Source organism: Solanum pennellii, chromosome 4 (genome assembly GCF_001406875.1).
Source record: "Solanum pennellii chromosome 4, SPENNV200".
Classification (NCBI taxonomy): Eukaryota; Viridiplantae; Streptophyta; class Magnoliopsida; order Solanales; family Solanaceae; genus Solanum; species Solanum pennellii.
The window spans coordinates 75,086,872-75,104,802 of NC_028640.1; the positions used below are offsets into that span (position 1 = coordinate 75,086,872).

At 34.9% G+C, this 17,931-nt stretch overlaps 2 protein-coding genes and 2 non-coding genes across 4 annotated transcripts; all 4 read right to left on the bottom strand.

Moving 5' to 3' along the window:
• Positions 1-669: 669 nt before the first annotated feature.
• TRNAE-UUC lies at positions 670-741 on the bottom strand. The gene has a single exon. It is a non-coding gene; the product is annotated as a tRNA-Glu (tRNA).
• A 702-nt stretch (positions 742-1,443) lies between these two features.
• Positions 1,444-4,682, bottom strand: LOC107018030 (glucan endo-1,3-beta-glucosidase 7). The gene is made up of 4 exons (XM_015218372.2): positions 4,457-4,682; positions 3,641-4,305; positions 2,517-2,843; positions 1,444-2,110 (listed from the first exon to the last, which is right to left on the bottom strand). Exons 1-4 carry the CDS (start codon positions 4,614-4,616, stop codon positions 1,847-1,849), a joined length of 1,416 nt encoding a protein of 471 aa, XP_015073858.1. The 5' UTR covers positions 4,617-4,682; the 3' UTR covers positions 1,444-1,846.
• Positions 4,683-7,634: 2,952 nt separating this feature from the next.
• TRNAK-UUU lies at positions 7,635-7,706 on the bottom strand. Its single transcript has one exon. It is a non-coding gene; the product is annotated as a tRNA-Lys (tRNA).
• Positions 7,707-11,320: 3,614 nt separating this feature from the next.
• Positions 11,321-16,656, bottom strand: LOC107016043. Its single transcript, XM_015216518.2, has 6 exons — positions 16,143-16,656; positions 15,130-15,191; positions 12,838-15,045; positions 12,610-12,706; positions 12,297-12,374; positions 11,321-12,204 (listed from the first exon to the last, which is right to left on the bottom strand). Exons 1-6 carry the CDS (start codon positions 16,300-16,302, stop codon positions 11,576-11,578), a joined length of 3,234 nt encoding a protein of 1,077 aa, XP_015072004.1. The 5' UTR covers positions 16,303-16,656; the 3' UTR covers positions 11,321-11,575.
• Between the last annotated feature and the right edge of the window lie 1,275 nt (positions 16,657-17,931).

The window sequence follows — 17,931 nt, forward strand, 5'->3', positions numbered from 1 at the left end:
ATATATATATATATATATATATATATAAAATTTAGATATATACACATATATAAATATCTACTGACTATCTTAAGGTGATTTTATCTTGAATTTAAAAAAGACAAAATTTAAATAAATATTATCATTATTTTCGTAAAATTAAAGAGAAAATTTTTGATAGAATCTCAAGATATCTATGCTTCTATTTCACATATCATACGATAAACTTTGAGAGGTAACTTGTGGTGAATGACAAATAATATATTTTGACATTGAAAGCAAAGCCAACATATAAAAAAATAATAATCAGAATTGATGTCTGCCTTAGGAGATAATATTTTTTTTTTCTGTTTTGGGTAGTTGGGGGTCAAGTTGTAAAAATCATTTAAGTACATTGTCTTTTCGAAGATCTTCTTTATTTTAAGAAGTTTTTCTTTTTTTCTTTTTATATTTAGAATTTAAATAAAAATTAAATAATATACATTATCACCGTATTCGAGATCGTTTAAAAATAATCTTTTTTATTCTATGAGGCAGTAATAAAATTTGCATACCATTTTAATGAGTTTGTTATTGTTGTACATTTTTTTTTCACTAACCATATTGTTTTCACTTATTATTATATCAGATAATATATTTCATTTTTTCAAGATTTTTTAAAACAAGAAAAAGAATGAAAAATTAAAAATATTCCGTTACCGGGAATCGAACCCGGGTCTCCTGGGTGAAAGCCAGATATCCTAACCGCTGGACGATAACGGAACTTGTTGACATTAATCGATGTATATACTTATTTGTATCTAAGGATTCACGACGTTACTCACGTGTCAAAATATTAAGGGCACACGCATATTATAATACCTTTTATACTATTAATAAAGTTCAATATGAAATTACATGAGTGGTAGGATGGGCTTCGATCCTTATTAGCCGTAGAAAGTTAAAAATTTTAAGAAGTAAATTATCAGGTAAATTTGCTTATTGTTATGACTTACTTATAAGACAAAACCTAAATTTTGAAATATCCAAACCGATCTTAAAAAGTTAGGTTAGTTGGATGAGATTTAGATTATAATTTTTTTAATTTGTGATAAAAAATCTAAATCGTAATTTATTTATCCAGTCTCAATGGTACAAGCTCACCCTGATAGTGTCTATGGAGCCGTAGAGTCTATTTCTCATAGACCATTGCCTCAAGCTCAAAGTTGTTTGCGCCTAGACATCCTAAAGCCAAGGAAGAAGGATGGTGGCTTGTTGTTGGTGATTACTAAGAGGAGTTTTGATTGACTAATATTTAGTGACTTTTGACTTTGAAGTTACTTTTTGATTAAAAAAGTGTTTGGATAACATATAAACGACTTAAAAGTACTTTTTTTAACAAAAATTGAAATTCCCTACTTATAACTTTTGACTTTTGACTTTTAACTTATAACTCATTTTTAAAAAAGTCAATTCATACACCCATAAAAGCAACCAAAACATCACAATTCCTTTAACATGTAATAGAATCTGTATTTTGCGTGATCGATTTATTCACGCAAAATATAACCCATCCACTTCACAATACCAAGAACAAGAGGAAAACATTTTCACAAAAGCTATCCTACATGATATTACAAATTGCCTCTGCTCTCAAGTACTTAATTCTCTCTTGGATAACTAGGGTACGGGAAGGGGAGACAGGGGAGGAGATTACAAGGTGGGGAATTGAACTTTCACCAACAAAGTAAAAGTTGCAGGTAACCAACCAACTGAGCTACTAACATTCCCCGACAGAAGACAAAACTGATCAGCAGCTTACTAGGACACGTTGATGAGAGAGATGCTGTCAGTTCAAACATTCTTTACTGAATTTTGGTAAAGAGATTTATCGCATATGCAGCATGGGGTACCACAGTATTTGGCTCAAAACAAGCATCCCTACGTTGATATTTGCTTGCAATTGAGAATCTGATACACCTGCCTTGACACTTTTCTCTGTCTTTGGTGACGGGGGAGTCACTGTGGTGTTTGGCGTTGGAACCAGTGTGGGAGTCACCGGAGCTTTTGGTGCTGGATTTGGTGACAGAGACACAGGAGCTTTTGGGGATGCATTTGGCGAGGGAGACACCGGAGTTTTTGGTGTTGGAACCTTCGAAAACACAAAAACTCATCACAGACCTTAATAATCACGAAATTTCCAAGAAATTATAACAGTTATGCATCTATTGAAAACAAGGTAGCTACATAAATCTTCACTATCAATGTCGCTCTATAAGGTGGCCTTTCAGTCCAAAATTAAATTACTACAAGTTCTTTATATCTTATATTGACACGATGACTAATAGATTCCTAGAAAACATTGGACCTAGAATAACATATTAATATGAAACTTAATCCGCAACTAATTGGCATGGCTTATAGTCAATTACATTTCATGTGATTTTAGGTCTACCTTGTCCGCATTTAACTTCACACCTACTACAGACCAGTGCAATGCATATTTTACAAGCATATTAAATAACAAGGTAATTGAGTTCTTGTAGTGATTCTCTTACCTGGTTGTTGGCTTTAGAAAGTCCAATATCATAACTCATGGTTAAATCAGGCTTAAAAAGTCCAAAGGATCGCTCAGAAGTTGGTCCTGGTTTGAGATCCTCATCATATATGGCAAAGAGATAGGTATCTACTGATTTGCCAGGCATCAAAGGAGTACCAACCATTGACCTCAAGTGAGCAATCAAATTGCCATTGTAAGCCTTTGCATTCTCAATACTTGGACCAACTTCATTGCTGTCTCCCTTATAAGGCCACCCTGTTTCCGCAATCACAATCTCTACTTCCTTGAATCCCATAGCGTTAAGCGCTGCTCTTATTGCATCCACCTGCATACATCCAACTTAATTATGTTAATCTCAAAAAACACCTACAAAATACCCCCTACATGTAAAGATGAATGACATCACTCGAATTCTAAGAGTTTTAAGAAATCAAAATTGAGTTCATCTTATAAACTCATCCATTCATTCTTTGAAAGTAAACTTTCTATTTCCAAACATCATGTAAAAAAGTTTACTACGAATTAGATCTAAGAGGATATGCAGCCAGTCAATCAATTTTTTTCAATCCTAAACTAGTTATATGAATAATTTATATCCATTTTTCTCTACAAATTAGATCTAAGAGGATATATAGGAGTTCTCTAGAATAGTGTTTATCTAAATCAAACATTTATTCTTACACTATCAAGTTACTAAAATAACCAATCTAATGGAAATGTAGCTACAAAAAATGAACTTTCAGAATACACTAGTTGGTATCATTTATATAGATCATATTCGTTCGTTATGTTTTATTTTTAACAAGATAACACATAGATTCCAAGCATTTGCAAGTTTCTCATATAAAACAAGCATGTTTATCACAGTTGTCTTTCGGGAAAAATTCAATCTTTATAGTGCTGCATATGCTGTTATGTTATGTTGACGTAGAACAGGTAAACATATCAAACATATTCAGTGTAATCCTACAAGCAGGGTCTGGTGAAGGTAGAATGTAGCATAACTTAACCCAAAGACTGTTTCTAAAAGACTCTTGACGAAAGTGTAACAAACAGAGCCTGATATAGTAACCTGAAGATCGCGTAATAACTTGCAAATTGCATCGTATAAATTTTCTTTACCTGAGCATCGAACATGTTGGTGTACTTAATCTTGGTGCCAGCATCAACTCGACCAGCATTAGGTTGAAACAAGCAAAAAGCTAAAGTATCAGGTCTAGGATCACTCTGATAAGCGAAAAACGGATAAGGATTAATGGCGAAAGGAGAACCAGTAGCTTTATTGAACTCCAACAATCCTTTCAACAAATCCCCAATATTCGGGTCGAAATTTCCAGAAGACGGAGGATCCGATTGCTTCATAACCGCCATAGAATGAACCGTCGACACCTTAACTTTCCCTCCAATTGAAACATCATTTAGGGCTTTTTGTAAATTTTGCATCGCCGGCAACAAATTCGTCATCAGATTCTGATCATTTGAAGACATAACCTCATTTCCGACGTTAATTACAATAATTTCACTCGCCGGATAAAACGGAAGCACGTTTGAACTCAGCCATCCTTTAGCAAAGTTCGGGTCTGATGCCATCGCCGGAATATCACCGTTGGCTACTCCGATCATGATTCCGATACCGGTATTTGCTAAAGCTTTGATAATTGCCGGGTCGGATCCGTATAACCGGACTTTTTGAATTGAAGTTGATTGTAGTAACTTGGCTGTTGCCTCCGGTGCCGGTAGATTATCCGCAACTTGGCCATAATTTATACCAATAAATGACTGCGATTCTGCAATATTAGCATATAACTAGTAAATATACTTGAAAACAAAAACTTATAGTTTCCTTCATCGAAAAATTACACTGAGCTCAACGAATACATGTAATTTGGTTGATTTATAACAATACAAATGCATATTTAAAGAGTTGAAAGAGCTTACTGGCGACGAGTACGAAATGCAAGAAACAGAGAAGTAGGAAGAAGGATGAATTATGAAACGAATTAGCCATGGATGTTAATTTGATGGAGAAAAATGATTGATGGAGAAGAAGTATAAATAGAGATAGCTTTTTGAAGTACAAAGTACAAAAACAGAGCATACAAAAGAAACTTCAAAGGTGTTTAGATTCTTCTACCGTTAGAGAGAACAAAATTTAAAATTCTAAATTTATAGAGGAACACAATGATTGAATCATAAATTCTGTGGGAATTAATAAACATTTTAAATTAAAGAGTGCATGGGACTGTCAACTGTGTTAGTTCTATCGGCATAGATATCGAGTAATTCTATTCATGTTTAAGAATAAATTATTTAAAATATATTTTATTTTTGCTAAAATTTTAATATAAAACTTTGTAATTCTGAAATCATTTTATTAATTACTAGTATATGATTTAATTTCGCAAGCAATGAAAGAACTGAAATGAATATTGAAAAATATGTGATATCAGTGATGATAAAATGTTAGTATTAATTAATTATCGATATATTTCTAATTAAATATATAAAATATACGATAAAATAATTGAGGTGTATATATGATTGAAATAAAATACGTTCGATCTAATTAATGGCTTTAACATATATTTATCTCCTTACTTATTTATTTTTAACAAGAAAAATGTTGTTACCTTTTCAATCAATCTAAAGATAGAAGATATGTTTTTGTCAATTATCACCACAAAGTGTAAACAGTAATCATGCTCATTACTCCCAAATTAGGATAATAAAGCCTTCTTTTTGAGTTTTAAAATAATATACGGATAACCCTCTTATATCAACGGTATAAATAGAACAATTTAACTATTTGTTGTTTATACCAACTTAATATACATACCATATGTATTTTTATAAAAACTATAGCAATCACTTAATCATATTCATTGTCAATCAATACATATTCTCATCACATCAATTCTATCGATAACCGTGTGGTGATTGATATAATTTGATATTAACATCGTACATAAGTGAATAATTTCGTCCTGATCATGACTCGAGGAAGGGGAAAAGATGATCATTAGTTATATAATTCATTAGGATATTTGAAAGTCTAAGTGCTTTGAATAGCTTATCCTTCTATGCTAAGGAATCACTTTTGCATCTTTAGTTTGAATGTGACAACAAGTCCCTACAAGGTATTTAAATTTTCCTAAATGCAAGTAAAAGATAAATTAAAGAGAAGCTTTAGAAATTTGTGTTTGTGGACAAGAGACACCCTACACAAAACAATAAAGTGAACTTCCACTTTAGGAATTATTAGGGCAAGTGTAGGCATAAAGTAAAAGTAAAATTCCAACTTTAGGAAGGAGGGGAGATGGTATAATCTGTTGACAAGTAATCTCTTAGCCATAAGAGAAAGCAATTAAAGGTGAAGATTCAAACATTTCATTACTAAGCTTTCTAAGTTTCAATTCTTTTGAGGTAATTGAGTTGGACATTTCCTATAGATCCATTAACTTAACTATGTGGAGAAACAAAAGTGAAACAACAACAAATGGGATATATAGAGCGTACACATATGATAGAGAGTTTGTTTTCGATTGATCTTGATTTGAATTATACACGTTTTCTTTTTCTTGAAAAGTTTGAAATTAAAGGGAAGAAAATAGTTATGAACAAAGTAGTAAGTATTCATTTATTCTTTATTATAAAATTTGAGTGTTGAGTTTGAAATCATTTTTGTTAGGAATCACTTTATATTTACTGTGATGTGAATCTGGATTTAGTTGACTCTCAATATCTATACCAAACAGCAAGTGAAATATCTACAAAATGTTTAAAACTAAATGAAGGATATTAATATTAATATGTTGCAGAGTTGTCTTACACCTTCACCTCATTGTAAGAGTAACAACATTCAAACATTACTCATTGCTAAGCTTTCTATATTTTAAACAAGCATTATTATATCTTCTTTTCTTGTTACTAAGCCGAGTTGGACCTTTACTTTATATTCGATCCATTAACTTAACTATGTAGAGAGAGAAAAAAGGTGAAAGTTGAATCTTCATGCATAATATTAAAATTATTTGTCAAATATTAAATTTTCTTTTTTTTTTCTAATTGTATTTTCTAAAAAAGTATGTTTTGAATATTTCTAGTACCGCTACTATATATTATAGTATTTGCTATAATGTTTGAAACTAAAAAGAGAGAGAACTAGTCAAGTTTAGGCGGAAAATTCAATTATCATGTAAATTTTGAAGAAGTAGAGAATGACTAGCAAGCTAATTAATCTATATAAGCATGAAATTAGATAGATAATTGAAAATTTTAAATCAATACTACGTCAAAACAAAAACAATTTTCACAAGTAGTCATGCTTTTAAAAAATAAAGTTATATTCAACTTTTGATTACTAATATATATACTCATCACAATACTTTTTTTTTTGATACTGAGTTATATAGAATTTACATTATGATAAAAGGAAAATTACTCCATTTAAAATGTACGGTACATTCCTTTTTTGTGAGAAGTGATGTAGAAAAATATTAAATACTGAATCAAATAAAATATAATTAAATAATGAATTAAATGGGATAAAAATATTAAACAAAGGATAATTTTGACACAATCATTCTTCTTTATTATTCATATGTATTTCATTTTTTTTCTTTTGCTCAACACATTAATATCAATTCCCACATACAATTAATGATTAAAGGTTAAAACACTTAATTATGTCTTGATTTCTAAAATAACAAGTATGATAAAGATAATATTTTATAATTTTCTGTAATTAATTATTATGTATTGTACAATAAAAAATGAGTTTTGATTAACATCACAGGTTTGAGGTTATTTATATTTTCATCATTGAATATTATTCTAACTAATTGAATATTTTCTTAAGTAAATCACATATTTTCTTCTCTGAATATCTAACTTCGTCCTTTAATCCTCTCTCGATTGCCACTTTTTGTTTCAATTGAAAATAATGAATAATATCATCTATATTAGAAGGATTTTAAATTTATTTATATTATTAAAGATTATTTCAAGCTAATAAAATATTAACCATTGTAAGATTTGTAATTATAAAAGAAATCAATTTCTTCTGAATTAATAAAATATTAATTTTCCTAATTTGTCCAAATAAATAAAAACTATTCGCCGTCTGTGGGGATCGAACCCACGACCACGTGGTTAAAAGCCACGCGCTCTACCACTGAGCTAAGACGGCTTGATATGTTTGTACAACTAGTCAAACGGTAATTACCTTTGATTCAATCCAAACCTTTATAGCTCATGAATCTATGTGAAAATGTTGGGGTTATCTCATAGCATACTACAGGGCTCGAAAGTTGACTAAAGTTAGATTCAGGATTTAAATTTTAATTATGATTGAATTAATAGTTCGAACTGAGATTTATACAAGGTTGGAATGCAAGATTACTGTCACTGTACCACAACTTTTGTCGATTTCAAAGCATAACTGTATTTCCTTGTAAATATCTTATTGGTATTCGTTGTCGTTTATAGGTAGCAAAATTAGTCCATGAATACCTAACCCTCTCAAATTGACTATATCAAAATATTTTTTCAAAAGGACAATTCCTTTTATATGATATATTAATTATATATAGTCACAATAAAGAGAAAAAACTGTAGTTTTATGAGGTAGTAAAAAGTTACAAATGACACAATTATAACTTAGTAAGAATTGGATAGGTTGGGTTAGTCTGTTTCAGCGCAATTTACTTATTTATTAACTCAGTTCATTTTGATATGTACATTTGACACCTCTACTAATGTTTAAAGCTTTAAGGTGTGCTACAATGAGAGATTGATAATAGTGAGAGCTAAGCTACAAGTAGAATTGCAAGTGATTAGTGAGTGAGACATATGAGAAAAGAAAACAGAAAAATGTATGAGTCACTTTTATAGAAGAATGTTTTAGTTGCTCATAGGATGTACAAAAAATTGCCAATTGTAGGTAATGGCTTCTTGAATCGCTGAGGAATGGTGGTTAGATTCTTAGAATCTATTGAGAGACGTAGAGTTGTAACCGTTGAAGTTGAGTTGATCCTATACAGATTGTGTGGTGTTGGTAGGTTTGTTACATGTGAGACATGCCTGTAAGTCGCGGGCTTGGTGACTCTACTGTTGGGCTTTGAGGAGGCTTGTGAGCCGGCCCGACCCATTACTGAAACCCTAGGTTAACCATTTGGCTTTCCTATAAATATGATCCTTGTATTTGTAATTCTAGAGCAGCACAAGTGAAATAAAAATCCTCCTGTTACAGTCGTGGAGTAGGAAAACCGAACCACGTTAAATTCTTGTGTGTCCCGTTTGTGTTCCGTTTCTCTTTTCTCTAGATTATTTGTGTGTGTTGTGTGTTTAATTCCCAACAATTGGTATCAGAGCGAGGTTTCAACAACATTGTAACACAAACTGTGAGAAATTGTCACCTAGGGTTCTTGTGTGAAGAACTGTGTGCAGGGAGGAGTAGCCGCCGTTACCGTGTGGGTAACCTCAAGCAGCAGCCGGCTAGGAGAACCGCGCAGGGTGCGAACAGCCGTCGTCCGTGTGCTGTCCGTCGCGCCGTTCCAGTGGCCGCCGCGTCGAGGAGCCTCAGATCCAGCCGCGAGCGTCCAGATCGTGAGCATCGTCCAAATCGCCGCCCGCTGTCTGTAGACGCCGTTAAGGGAATTGCCGAAGTCCTTTGAGATGGCAGAAGATGGGAAGTTCCGAATTGAGAAGTTCGATGGTACAGATTTCAGTTGGTGGAAGATGCAGATTGAAGATTTGCTGGTTCAGAAAGATTTGGACGTAGTGTTGGGTGACAAGCAAGGAAAATTGTCTGATGCAGAGTGGGCAGTTTTGGATCGGAAAGCTATGTCAGTTATCCGACTCTCGTTGACCAAGAATGTTGCGTTCAACATTCTTAAGGAGAAGACAGCGAAAGGCATCTTGGAAGCCTTGTCTAACATGTACGAGAAGCCATCTGCAGCAAACAAAATTTTTCTGATTAGAGAGTTGGTGAACACAAAGATGAAGGAAGGCAGTTCAGTTACCGAGCACATCAACTCATTGAATTCGATCTTAGCCAGACTTTTGTCAGTTGGCATTAAGTTCGATGATGAAGTTCAAGCTTTACTACTGTTATCATCATTGCCTGACAGTTGGTCCGGAACGGTTACAGCAGTTGCCAGTTCAGTGGGACCTAATGGATTCACCTTTGAGAAGATTCGTGATCTCGTTCTTGGCGAGGATGTCAGAAGAAGGAGTTCTGGAGAATCATCAGGTGATATGCTAAACGTCGTCAGAGGCAGAGGAAATAACAGAGGTAGTGGGAGCAGGAACCGAAGAAGGAGTCAGTCAAAGGCTCGGGATGGCTCAGGTGTAACATGTTGGAACTGCAAGGAGGTGGGGCATTTCAGGAATCAATGCCAGAAAGACAAACAAGTCAACATTGCAGAAGACAGCGTCAACGAGGATTTGTTTATCTGTTGCGCGGAGAGCAATGTGGATTCCTGGGTCATGGATTCTGGTGCTTCTTTTCACGCTACCCACAGCAGTGAAGCATTGCAGAATCTGGTTATTGGAGACTTTGGAAAGGTAAGGCTTGCAGACGATAGAGCTCTTGATGTTACGGGCATGGGTGACATGGTGCTGAAGACGCCAGTCGGTTTCTGGACCTTGAAGGATGTCAGAGTTGTTCCAAGCTTGACGAAAAGTTTGATTTCTGTTAGGCAGTTGGATGAACAGGGACATCATGTGAAGTTCGGAAATGGGCAGTGGAAGGTCGTGAGGGGCAATCTTGTCATGGCTCGTGGAACAAAAAGAGGATCGTTGTATATTGTCGGATTACCGTCTGAGGGAGTGACCGTCCCAGTTCAGAAGAAAAACAAAGTCCGGTTCACAGAATCTCGTGGGCAGAAGAAGGTTGTCTTTGCAAGAAAGAAACCCAGAGCCACAGGTCAGATTCAGGATGAACGAGCAAGGAAAGGTTCAGGAAGACCAGTCAGAGGCGTTCGTGGCAGTGGGAGCACCGGCCGTGCTTCAGCCAAGGCTCCTAGAAGACAGTGGGTCAAGAGAACCAGTATTCCAGCTGTTGATACGTCTCCAGAAAATTTCTTGCTGAGTATGGAGAGTGTTTGTTCTCAGGGAGTTCTAGGATCCGGCAGTTCGTGTCTCAAGTGGGAGCCGGTAGGGACCGAGGACGAGTCAAGGGCAGTTTCAGCCGTGACTGATGTGTTGAAGCTTCGGGGAGCTTCAACGGGCCTTTCAGTTGACTGATGAGAAGGCCGCTGTAGCAGGAGAGAGTTGAAAAAGATTACTAGACATACAAGTGTTCTAAGTGGATGACAGTTGAAATTCTTCAAGCCTCCAAGTGGGAGATTGTTGGGCTTTGTGGAGGCTTGTGAGCCGGCCCGACCCATTACTGAAACCCTAGGTTAACCATTTGGCTTTCCTATAAATATGATCCTTGTATTTGTAATTCTAGAGCAGCACAAGTGAAATAAAAATCCTCCTGTTACAGTCGTGGAGTAGGGAAACCGAACCACGTTAAATTCTTGTGTGTCCCGTTTGTGTTCCGTTTCTCTTTTCTCTAGATTATTTGTGTGTGTTGTGTGTTTAATTCCCAACATCTACCAATCTTGAGACTCATCGATCTCTTGCCTTCAACCGTGATGGATGTAGCATTTGAGTTACGTGTTTAATCCAAACGAATAGTTCTATATATTTGAATAACTATAAATGTAGTTATACTGTGAACTTTAGATGTTGAACTCATCAAGTTCAAATCCTGGACCTGTCTCTGGCCTCAAGGTAGACTTTTCTGGCCGGTGGTATGATCAAAATTTTACGACTACAATATTATAATATTGAGTGTCTGATTACATTTTCTTTTATGTCTTTGATGATTGAAAATGAATCAGAATAGACTTGAAATCCAAAAATGTCTCACTTATAAACTATACATGCCTCTTGATTTACTACTTACAAGACTTGCTTCATCAATTTTCAACCCTACTTAAACTGCACAATAATTATAAAGCCAACAACAATCTTTTTCTGAAATGACTTTCTTACTCTATCAAACAATCAAACTGAAATGGCTATTCGTAATAAATCCATTGTGATCTCGTTGATGAGTCCATTGAGCAAATGCTTCTCCACATCCTTTACGACATCATCCTTTTCAAGAAAACTAAACATTATTTGTTCAGTACTCCATCCAGAATCCCACATGGAGTTAACATCTGGATTTCTGTTCGACATATCTTTACCGATCATGTTATGCAAGTAGTCTGCTTCATCGCGTTCATCACTCATATTTCCATTGCCTCCATAAGACTTTAATGTGTCAAAATCATTGCAGAGTTGCTTGATAAGATTGTCCAAAGACCTTGTCTTTGTATATCCTATGGATATTGTGGCATACGGATGGACTGCTTGCTCCTGTCTTATCGCTTTCCTTTTCATTATCTCATAGCCGCAGTCTATCATAAGCTTAACGTCTTCCCCTTGGTCGTTTTGATCACTGGCATGGAGAATGCTGATTGGTATGTTGAGCTTGAAAAGCGCCTCTGCTGTGTTTAGAAATAGTTGATTTTTAATAACCGACTCCTTGAAGTGCTTTTCAGGAACTGTTAATGGTTCTTGTACCACTAATGCAAGAGTTGTTTCTTGATCATTTCTAACAACATTGGAGATTTTTATACCTCCTTTTCCTGCCATATGATCAGAGGGGTGAGGAACTTCGTCTATGACGTTCATCTTTTTACATGTAAATGAACAGAAAATAAGATTTTTATATCAGTACCTGTAAATTTGGCAGGAAAACTTTTATTTTGTTCATCATTGAAAAGTTTACTGTTCTGTGAGGCTTCTTGATGAATCCCTGCAACATCGATCGTTAGAACCAGTTTGCAGTATATGAGCTATGTTTCATCTCATGTGAAACATATAGCGAAGGCTGAATACTAATAATATTTCATATAGTGTCAATGATATTTGATTATTGTGATCGGAGTTTGAAAGGCGCTAATCATTGGGATATAGAGATGATAGGACTGCTATCAAGCCTTGCAAGTTAAGAATGCTACATTTATTATATATAAGAAGATATGACATACCATTAAATTGGTCTGTAGCTTGTAATATCTGTGGCCTATCTTCTCTGACTTTCAGGTCCATGGATATTTCAACTTCTTGTGGCGTTTTTTCTTGATGCTGCAGGAATCCAACAAAGCATGTTATGAAGGTATTTCATATGTAGGTTTCTAAATATAAAACTACTCTGAATCATTAAAGCATGCCAACGGCGCACTTAAGTTTAGCTTTCTTCTCACAGATGAACTTACATTTTCATTTGAAATCACAGTTCCAGAATCTGTCAGGTTGTCACATTCCTTTTCCATAATTGTGTTGCAGGAGGTACTGTTCTCTATTTTACCAAGTAGCTCGGTTTGGAAGTCGAGTATCTCCATGCTCACATCTGGCTCATTAGATCCTATGTTGTCTGCATTTGCTTCTCTTGTCTGGCTTTCAGTTGACTGTTCTGCTCCACCAGAGCAGCTTTTGTCATCCTTCTGCAGCTCTGTGTCTTGCAAAGTTGGGGATAACTCATCTATTTTCGGAGAGGTCTCAGTTCTATGAATTTTGTTATGATGATCCATCCTATCTGTGGATGGCAGATTGACTGGCTTCTCTTGCTTGGATGATTGACTGATGTTGTTTAGCTTCTCTGATCGAGACAATACTTCCTTTGACAACACATTTTGATCGGTATTTTTGTTCTCGCTGCTTTGCATGATCCCTACAAAGGTAGAAGAGTTCCGGTGCTTGGCAAAAGCTTGATTTATTCCATTTGAAGAATCTTTTGCAGGTGCTCCATTTTTGGACTTGGTAGAATTTTTCGTACCAAGAATGGATTGGTTCCGAGAAGACTGCTTCTTCTTTAAACTTGCTGCACTGCTCCTTGATTTTGGTGAAGTTATGGTTTCCACTTGATTTGCTTTGTGTCTCCTTGCCTGCATAGTTTTGTTTGAGGGTAACTTCTCTTTTTTACCTGCTTGAAGCTTCTCATCTTGTCTCTCGGATTTTTTAAGCTTCTGCATGTGATGCACTTCATCCTTAGCTAAGGCCTTCTGTTCATTGCTCAAAGGAAATTTGTCTGTTTCTTTCTGAATTGTATCTTCTTGTAACACAATATCGATTGGAGGCACCCTCAATGTTTGTAGCTTTTTTGTCTGAGAGATAGTCTCCTTGATTTCGACTGTTTTTATGATTTTCCCCTTAACACTTGTCTGGTTTTGTTCTTTCTGTTTCTGTTGGAAATTAACTTGATTTAGTTGGATGTTTTTGCTATGTGGCTTATCCATCATGTTGTTGATCATTGGCAAGCCTGAGGGCACTGTTCCTGTATCTTTGTTGACCGCTATACTCCGCTCCTCCTGTTGTTGAACTCTACCAGAAGAATCCATATCATTGTTCCTGCTTGGAGATGCACGGTTAATCTCAGCTTTACGCATGAATTTTGCATCCTGAACTGGTAGTTTATCACTTATCATGTTTTTGTCAACATTAAGAGATGACCTGTTCTCAGCGTCCCGGGTGCCAATAAAACCTGCACTTCTCATTAGTACTGGCTCTTGCTTCTTTTTGGGATCTGATCCTTTCCTTGATGCCTTGTTATCTTCCTTCTGTGGGAGTTCATCGAGTCCCATTAGTTTTGCAATGACATTAGAAATTCTTCCTTTCTCTGATCCAGATTTTGTTCCTTTCAACTGGTTCTTCTGGTCCAGATTTCTGAAGTCTGGAGCACAACTAGCTGATCTTTTATGGGACATCGACTTGTTTGTGCTGAGAGGTTGCTTTTCTTGCAGTTTAGGAGTTTGATCAGGGTAAGTCAGATCCATGAGCCGCTGTTTGATGTCATTTTTTCCTATCCCTTTGGCGACATATGAGTTTTTCGAGGGCTTATCAAATGAAAATCTTGGCAAGTCTAGTTGCTTCTGATCAACTATCTTGGCATCCTCATCCTCATCCTCGTCGAGTAATGTGATCCTGTTTTTGTTTTGAGGCTTGATCATATGATCCGAAGCTTCCTGGAGATTTACGAGCATCCTCAGGGACTCTTCCAAATCCATAGCTCCTTTCAACAACTCCTGACCAACTTCAATTGAGTTCCTATCGAAATTCAGGCCATTGGAACAGGCTTTCAGAATCTCGTTTAGTTTTTGTATCCCTTTTGACACTTCGTTGATGTGAACTTGAGAGACAGAAGGGAACTGACTATTCGGAATATGATACGTTCTCCTATCTGTCTTACTTATATCCATTGATCTCTGACTGAATTGATGAAGAAATGTTAGCACAGGATTTCTGCTTGAGCCCGAGTCCATTTTAGTGAACTTTCCTCCGCTTTCAATAGCAAAAGCGAGGGCCATGGAAAGATCTCCCACTTTCTCAGAAGTCCGGACTCTCCCAGTACCATAGGTAACAATCTGTCCTGAAGAATCTTCAACACGAAATGATCTGTTGCTGGTACTACCTACTTTTGAATTAACCTGAAAAGTGTAACATGTTAGGCAAATGAGATTTATTGTTACAAATAATCTTCAAAATGTCCTGATATTGTCAAGTTAACTTACGGATTCTAAAGTTTTTGTCTGTCGAGATCCTCTGTAAGTTTGTCCCGAATTAGCACGAGCATCTGTAGTTCAGACATATCACAAGTTTAGTTAACACTATCATCTGTCACATATTCTTTTGCAAGCTTTACAACCATGAAAACCAGAGAGTTAGAGCTATCAAAAATAGTTTACACTTCTTTTTCCTTAATAGATTTTTTCTGCTTCTAACATCTTTTGTTACACTATGTGAAGCTCAGGGGCGGAGCTAGAAATGAAGTTACATGTTTGATAGAATTCAATACCTTCGATCAAAACCTTGTATTTGTGTTAAGAAATTCACTTAATATGTATAAATAACTTATTCAGAATCCAACTAACGAACTTTTTTTAGAATTCAGAATTCAGAACTCATAAGCTCAAACTGGCTCAGAGAAATATATCTTCCATCTTTATGAAAACAATGGATTTCCTAATTGATTATTGATTATGAACATCATGTTGGTGAATTGTACATACACTCCAAATATGTTTTCTTTAAACATTTATTACAAGTCATGATCTTCTCTTGAAGATAGTGCTTTCTCCTTCTTTTTTTTTTCATAAGAAATTAAATATTTGTAAAATCTCATAAAGTAATAATTGAAAAGATTATGTAGATCAATGATGTGTGAATAATCATCTGATAGGTTAACAACTTAGTAATTTACATTACAAAAGTCTCTCAGACCTACGTCCTTGTTGGTTCCTTCAAACATGTTACTTTTATAGGATCCAATTTACAGTCTTACTAAAGTTTCGTATGGCACTTGACAACTTACTCACGATCCTGTAAGCTCAGTCGCACGACATAACACTGAGCTCAAATACTCAAAGAACATACTAATTCTATCTCACTGTGTAATATTGCCAAAGAATATTACACATTTCAATCTATACAATTCACTAATTCGACGTTCAATCTCATGCATAATTCAACCAGATATCTTCAGATTTATCAGAAAATCATGTGCATTAGCATTTCATTAGTTTACCTCTAGGCGTGGAGTATGAATAGCCTGAATTTTGAGCAGCAGCCACTCGTTCCTTACGAAGCTTAAGATCATGCAGCAGTTTCTGCGCGAAATCCGACTTCCCTGACATAATTTTTCCCTCTGTTTTACTATGTAACAGAGTTTTTTTTGGACTAAACATCCATAAGAGGGAACATCAAAATTCAATAAAAGCAAATAAATGTGAAAAAAATAAAAGAAGAAGAATATTCTTAGATTGTGTTGCAGGTCAATTTGTTAATGTGTGTGAAGTTGTTATGTCACTTTTGGTGAGAAGGGTTTTTCAGTGTTGGGTAAGGTGGAAAAAAGTTGGGGAAAAAGTAACAAAAAAATAATAAAATTGTTATCATACACCAGATAGAAAAGATTGACTTGAAAGTTAGCTTAGCTATCACTCTGTGTTTTTTTTTTCTCTATCAGAATCACTGTGGTTGCTTGGCTTTCATTTTAATCCAAGCAATGTATGTATGGGCATCAAATAGCTTCAGATAAAAGTTCTCTTTGTTGACAGTACTGATCTCCTTTTTTGTTCTACTGTATTATATAATAGTGTGGTTTGGTCAAATTTTTAAAATCTGCTTATTTTGTAATATGTTTTTTTGTCATTGTCAAATGTGAGTTTCAGACTTTCAGAATAGCGTGTTTGGTGATAAGCAATTTGTGTTTGACTAATCAATTCACAGTAATAAGTTGTGCTCGATCATAATTCTTAAAAGTGTTTTTTTAGAAGAAAAATATTTCACCGCTACTATTTAAAATACTTATTTCGGCATAAATATATAACTGTGCATTTTAATTTGACTTCATTTCAGATTTATTCTATTCAATTTTGAACACTCACAAATAGACATTTTAACTTGTATAAAGTTGAACAAGTAGACGCATGAGTCATACGTATCATAATACGTATAGGACACCACATAGGATGAAAGTTGTCATGTAGGATGTCACGCAGGACGTGTGTGTCTACTTGTTCAACTTTATACAAATTTAATTTGTACACAGTCAAGGTTGGAAGATATAAATGTGTGCTAAGATCAAGTTAAAAAACATACTTATGTATAATTCTTTCCTTTTCCTAAAAGCTTACTGAAAACACCTCACTCGTCTAAATAAACACATTTGATTACTTTTTACGATTTTGAGTTTTCAAAACCTTGACCATCAACTATTTGCCTAGCGATAAATGAAAAGAGTGATAGAAGTTATAGACACGAGAAATTAGATAGTTATTCTATCCTATCTAAACACTATCGAAAAAAGTTACACCGATAAGATGATGAGGGATAACAGATATTTTGTAAAATAATTGAGAAGCATGAAAGTTAGCCCATATATACATGTTTGCTTTGATTAGCTTAAAGTTGATCACTTGAATGGGTGTAACATGGTTTGTGGCGTGATACCTTAGCTAGAGGAATACAATGGTTCTTTTTTGCTTTATTACAGCTGAAATGTTAGAGAATTTGCAGCTTTCATTTAGGGTATGGGTTGGCTACCTTTAACTAAAGCTACTTTCAATTATCCTGGAATAGAAGATGATCTAAGTCCAAAATTTGAATATTCTTTAGAAAGTTATGAACCTAATTAGGTGTTTTTTTACTCAACTTGATTGGCTTTTTATTTTACACTACATAAAAAGTATAGTTTATCACCACCATGTTGGGTTTTATTTGTCCTAAAATAAATAGGTTTTCCTTTTAGGAAAAGGTTTTAGATTGACTAATATTTTTTGTGGTAGGAAAAAGTTTAGGACTCTATAAATAGAGGA

Coding starts and splice junctions, on each gene's coding strand:
- LOC107016043 (XM_015216518.2), bottom strand. CDS start 16,302: ATGTTTAGTCCAAAAAAAACTCTGTTACATAGTAAAACAGAGGGAAAA. Junction 12,375..12,609: donor AGCTACAGACCAATTTAATG/GTATGTCATATC, acceptor TCGATGTTGCAG/GGATTCATCAAGAAGCCTCA. Junction 12,205..12,296: donor TTTTCCTGCCAAATTTACAG/GTACTGATATAA, acceptor ATCATATGGCAG/GAAAAGGAGGTATAAAAATC.
- LOC107018030 (XM_015218372.2), bottom strand. CDS start 4,616: ATGCTCTGTTTTTGTACTTTGTACTTCAAAAAGCTATCTCTATTTATA. Junction 4,306..4,456: donor GCATTTCGTACTCGTCGCCA/GTAAGCTCTTTC, acceptor CTAATATTGCAG/AATCGCAGTCATTTATTGGT. Junction 2,111..2,516: donor TTTCTAAAGCCAACAACCAG/GTAAGAGAATCA, acceptor GTGTTTTCGAAG/GTTCCAACACCAAAAACTCC.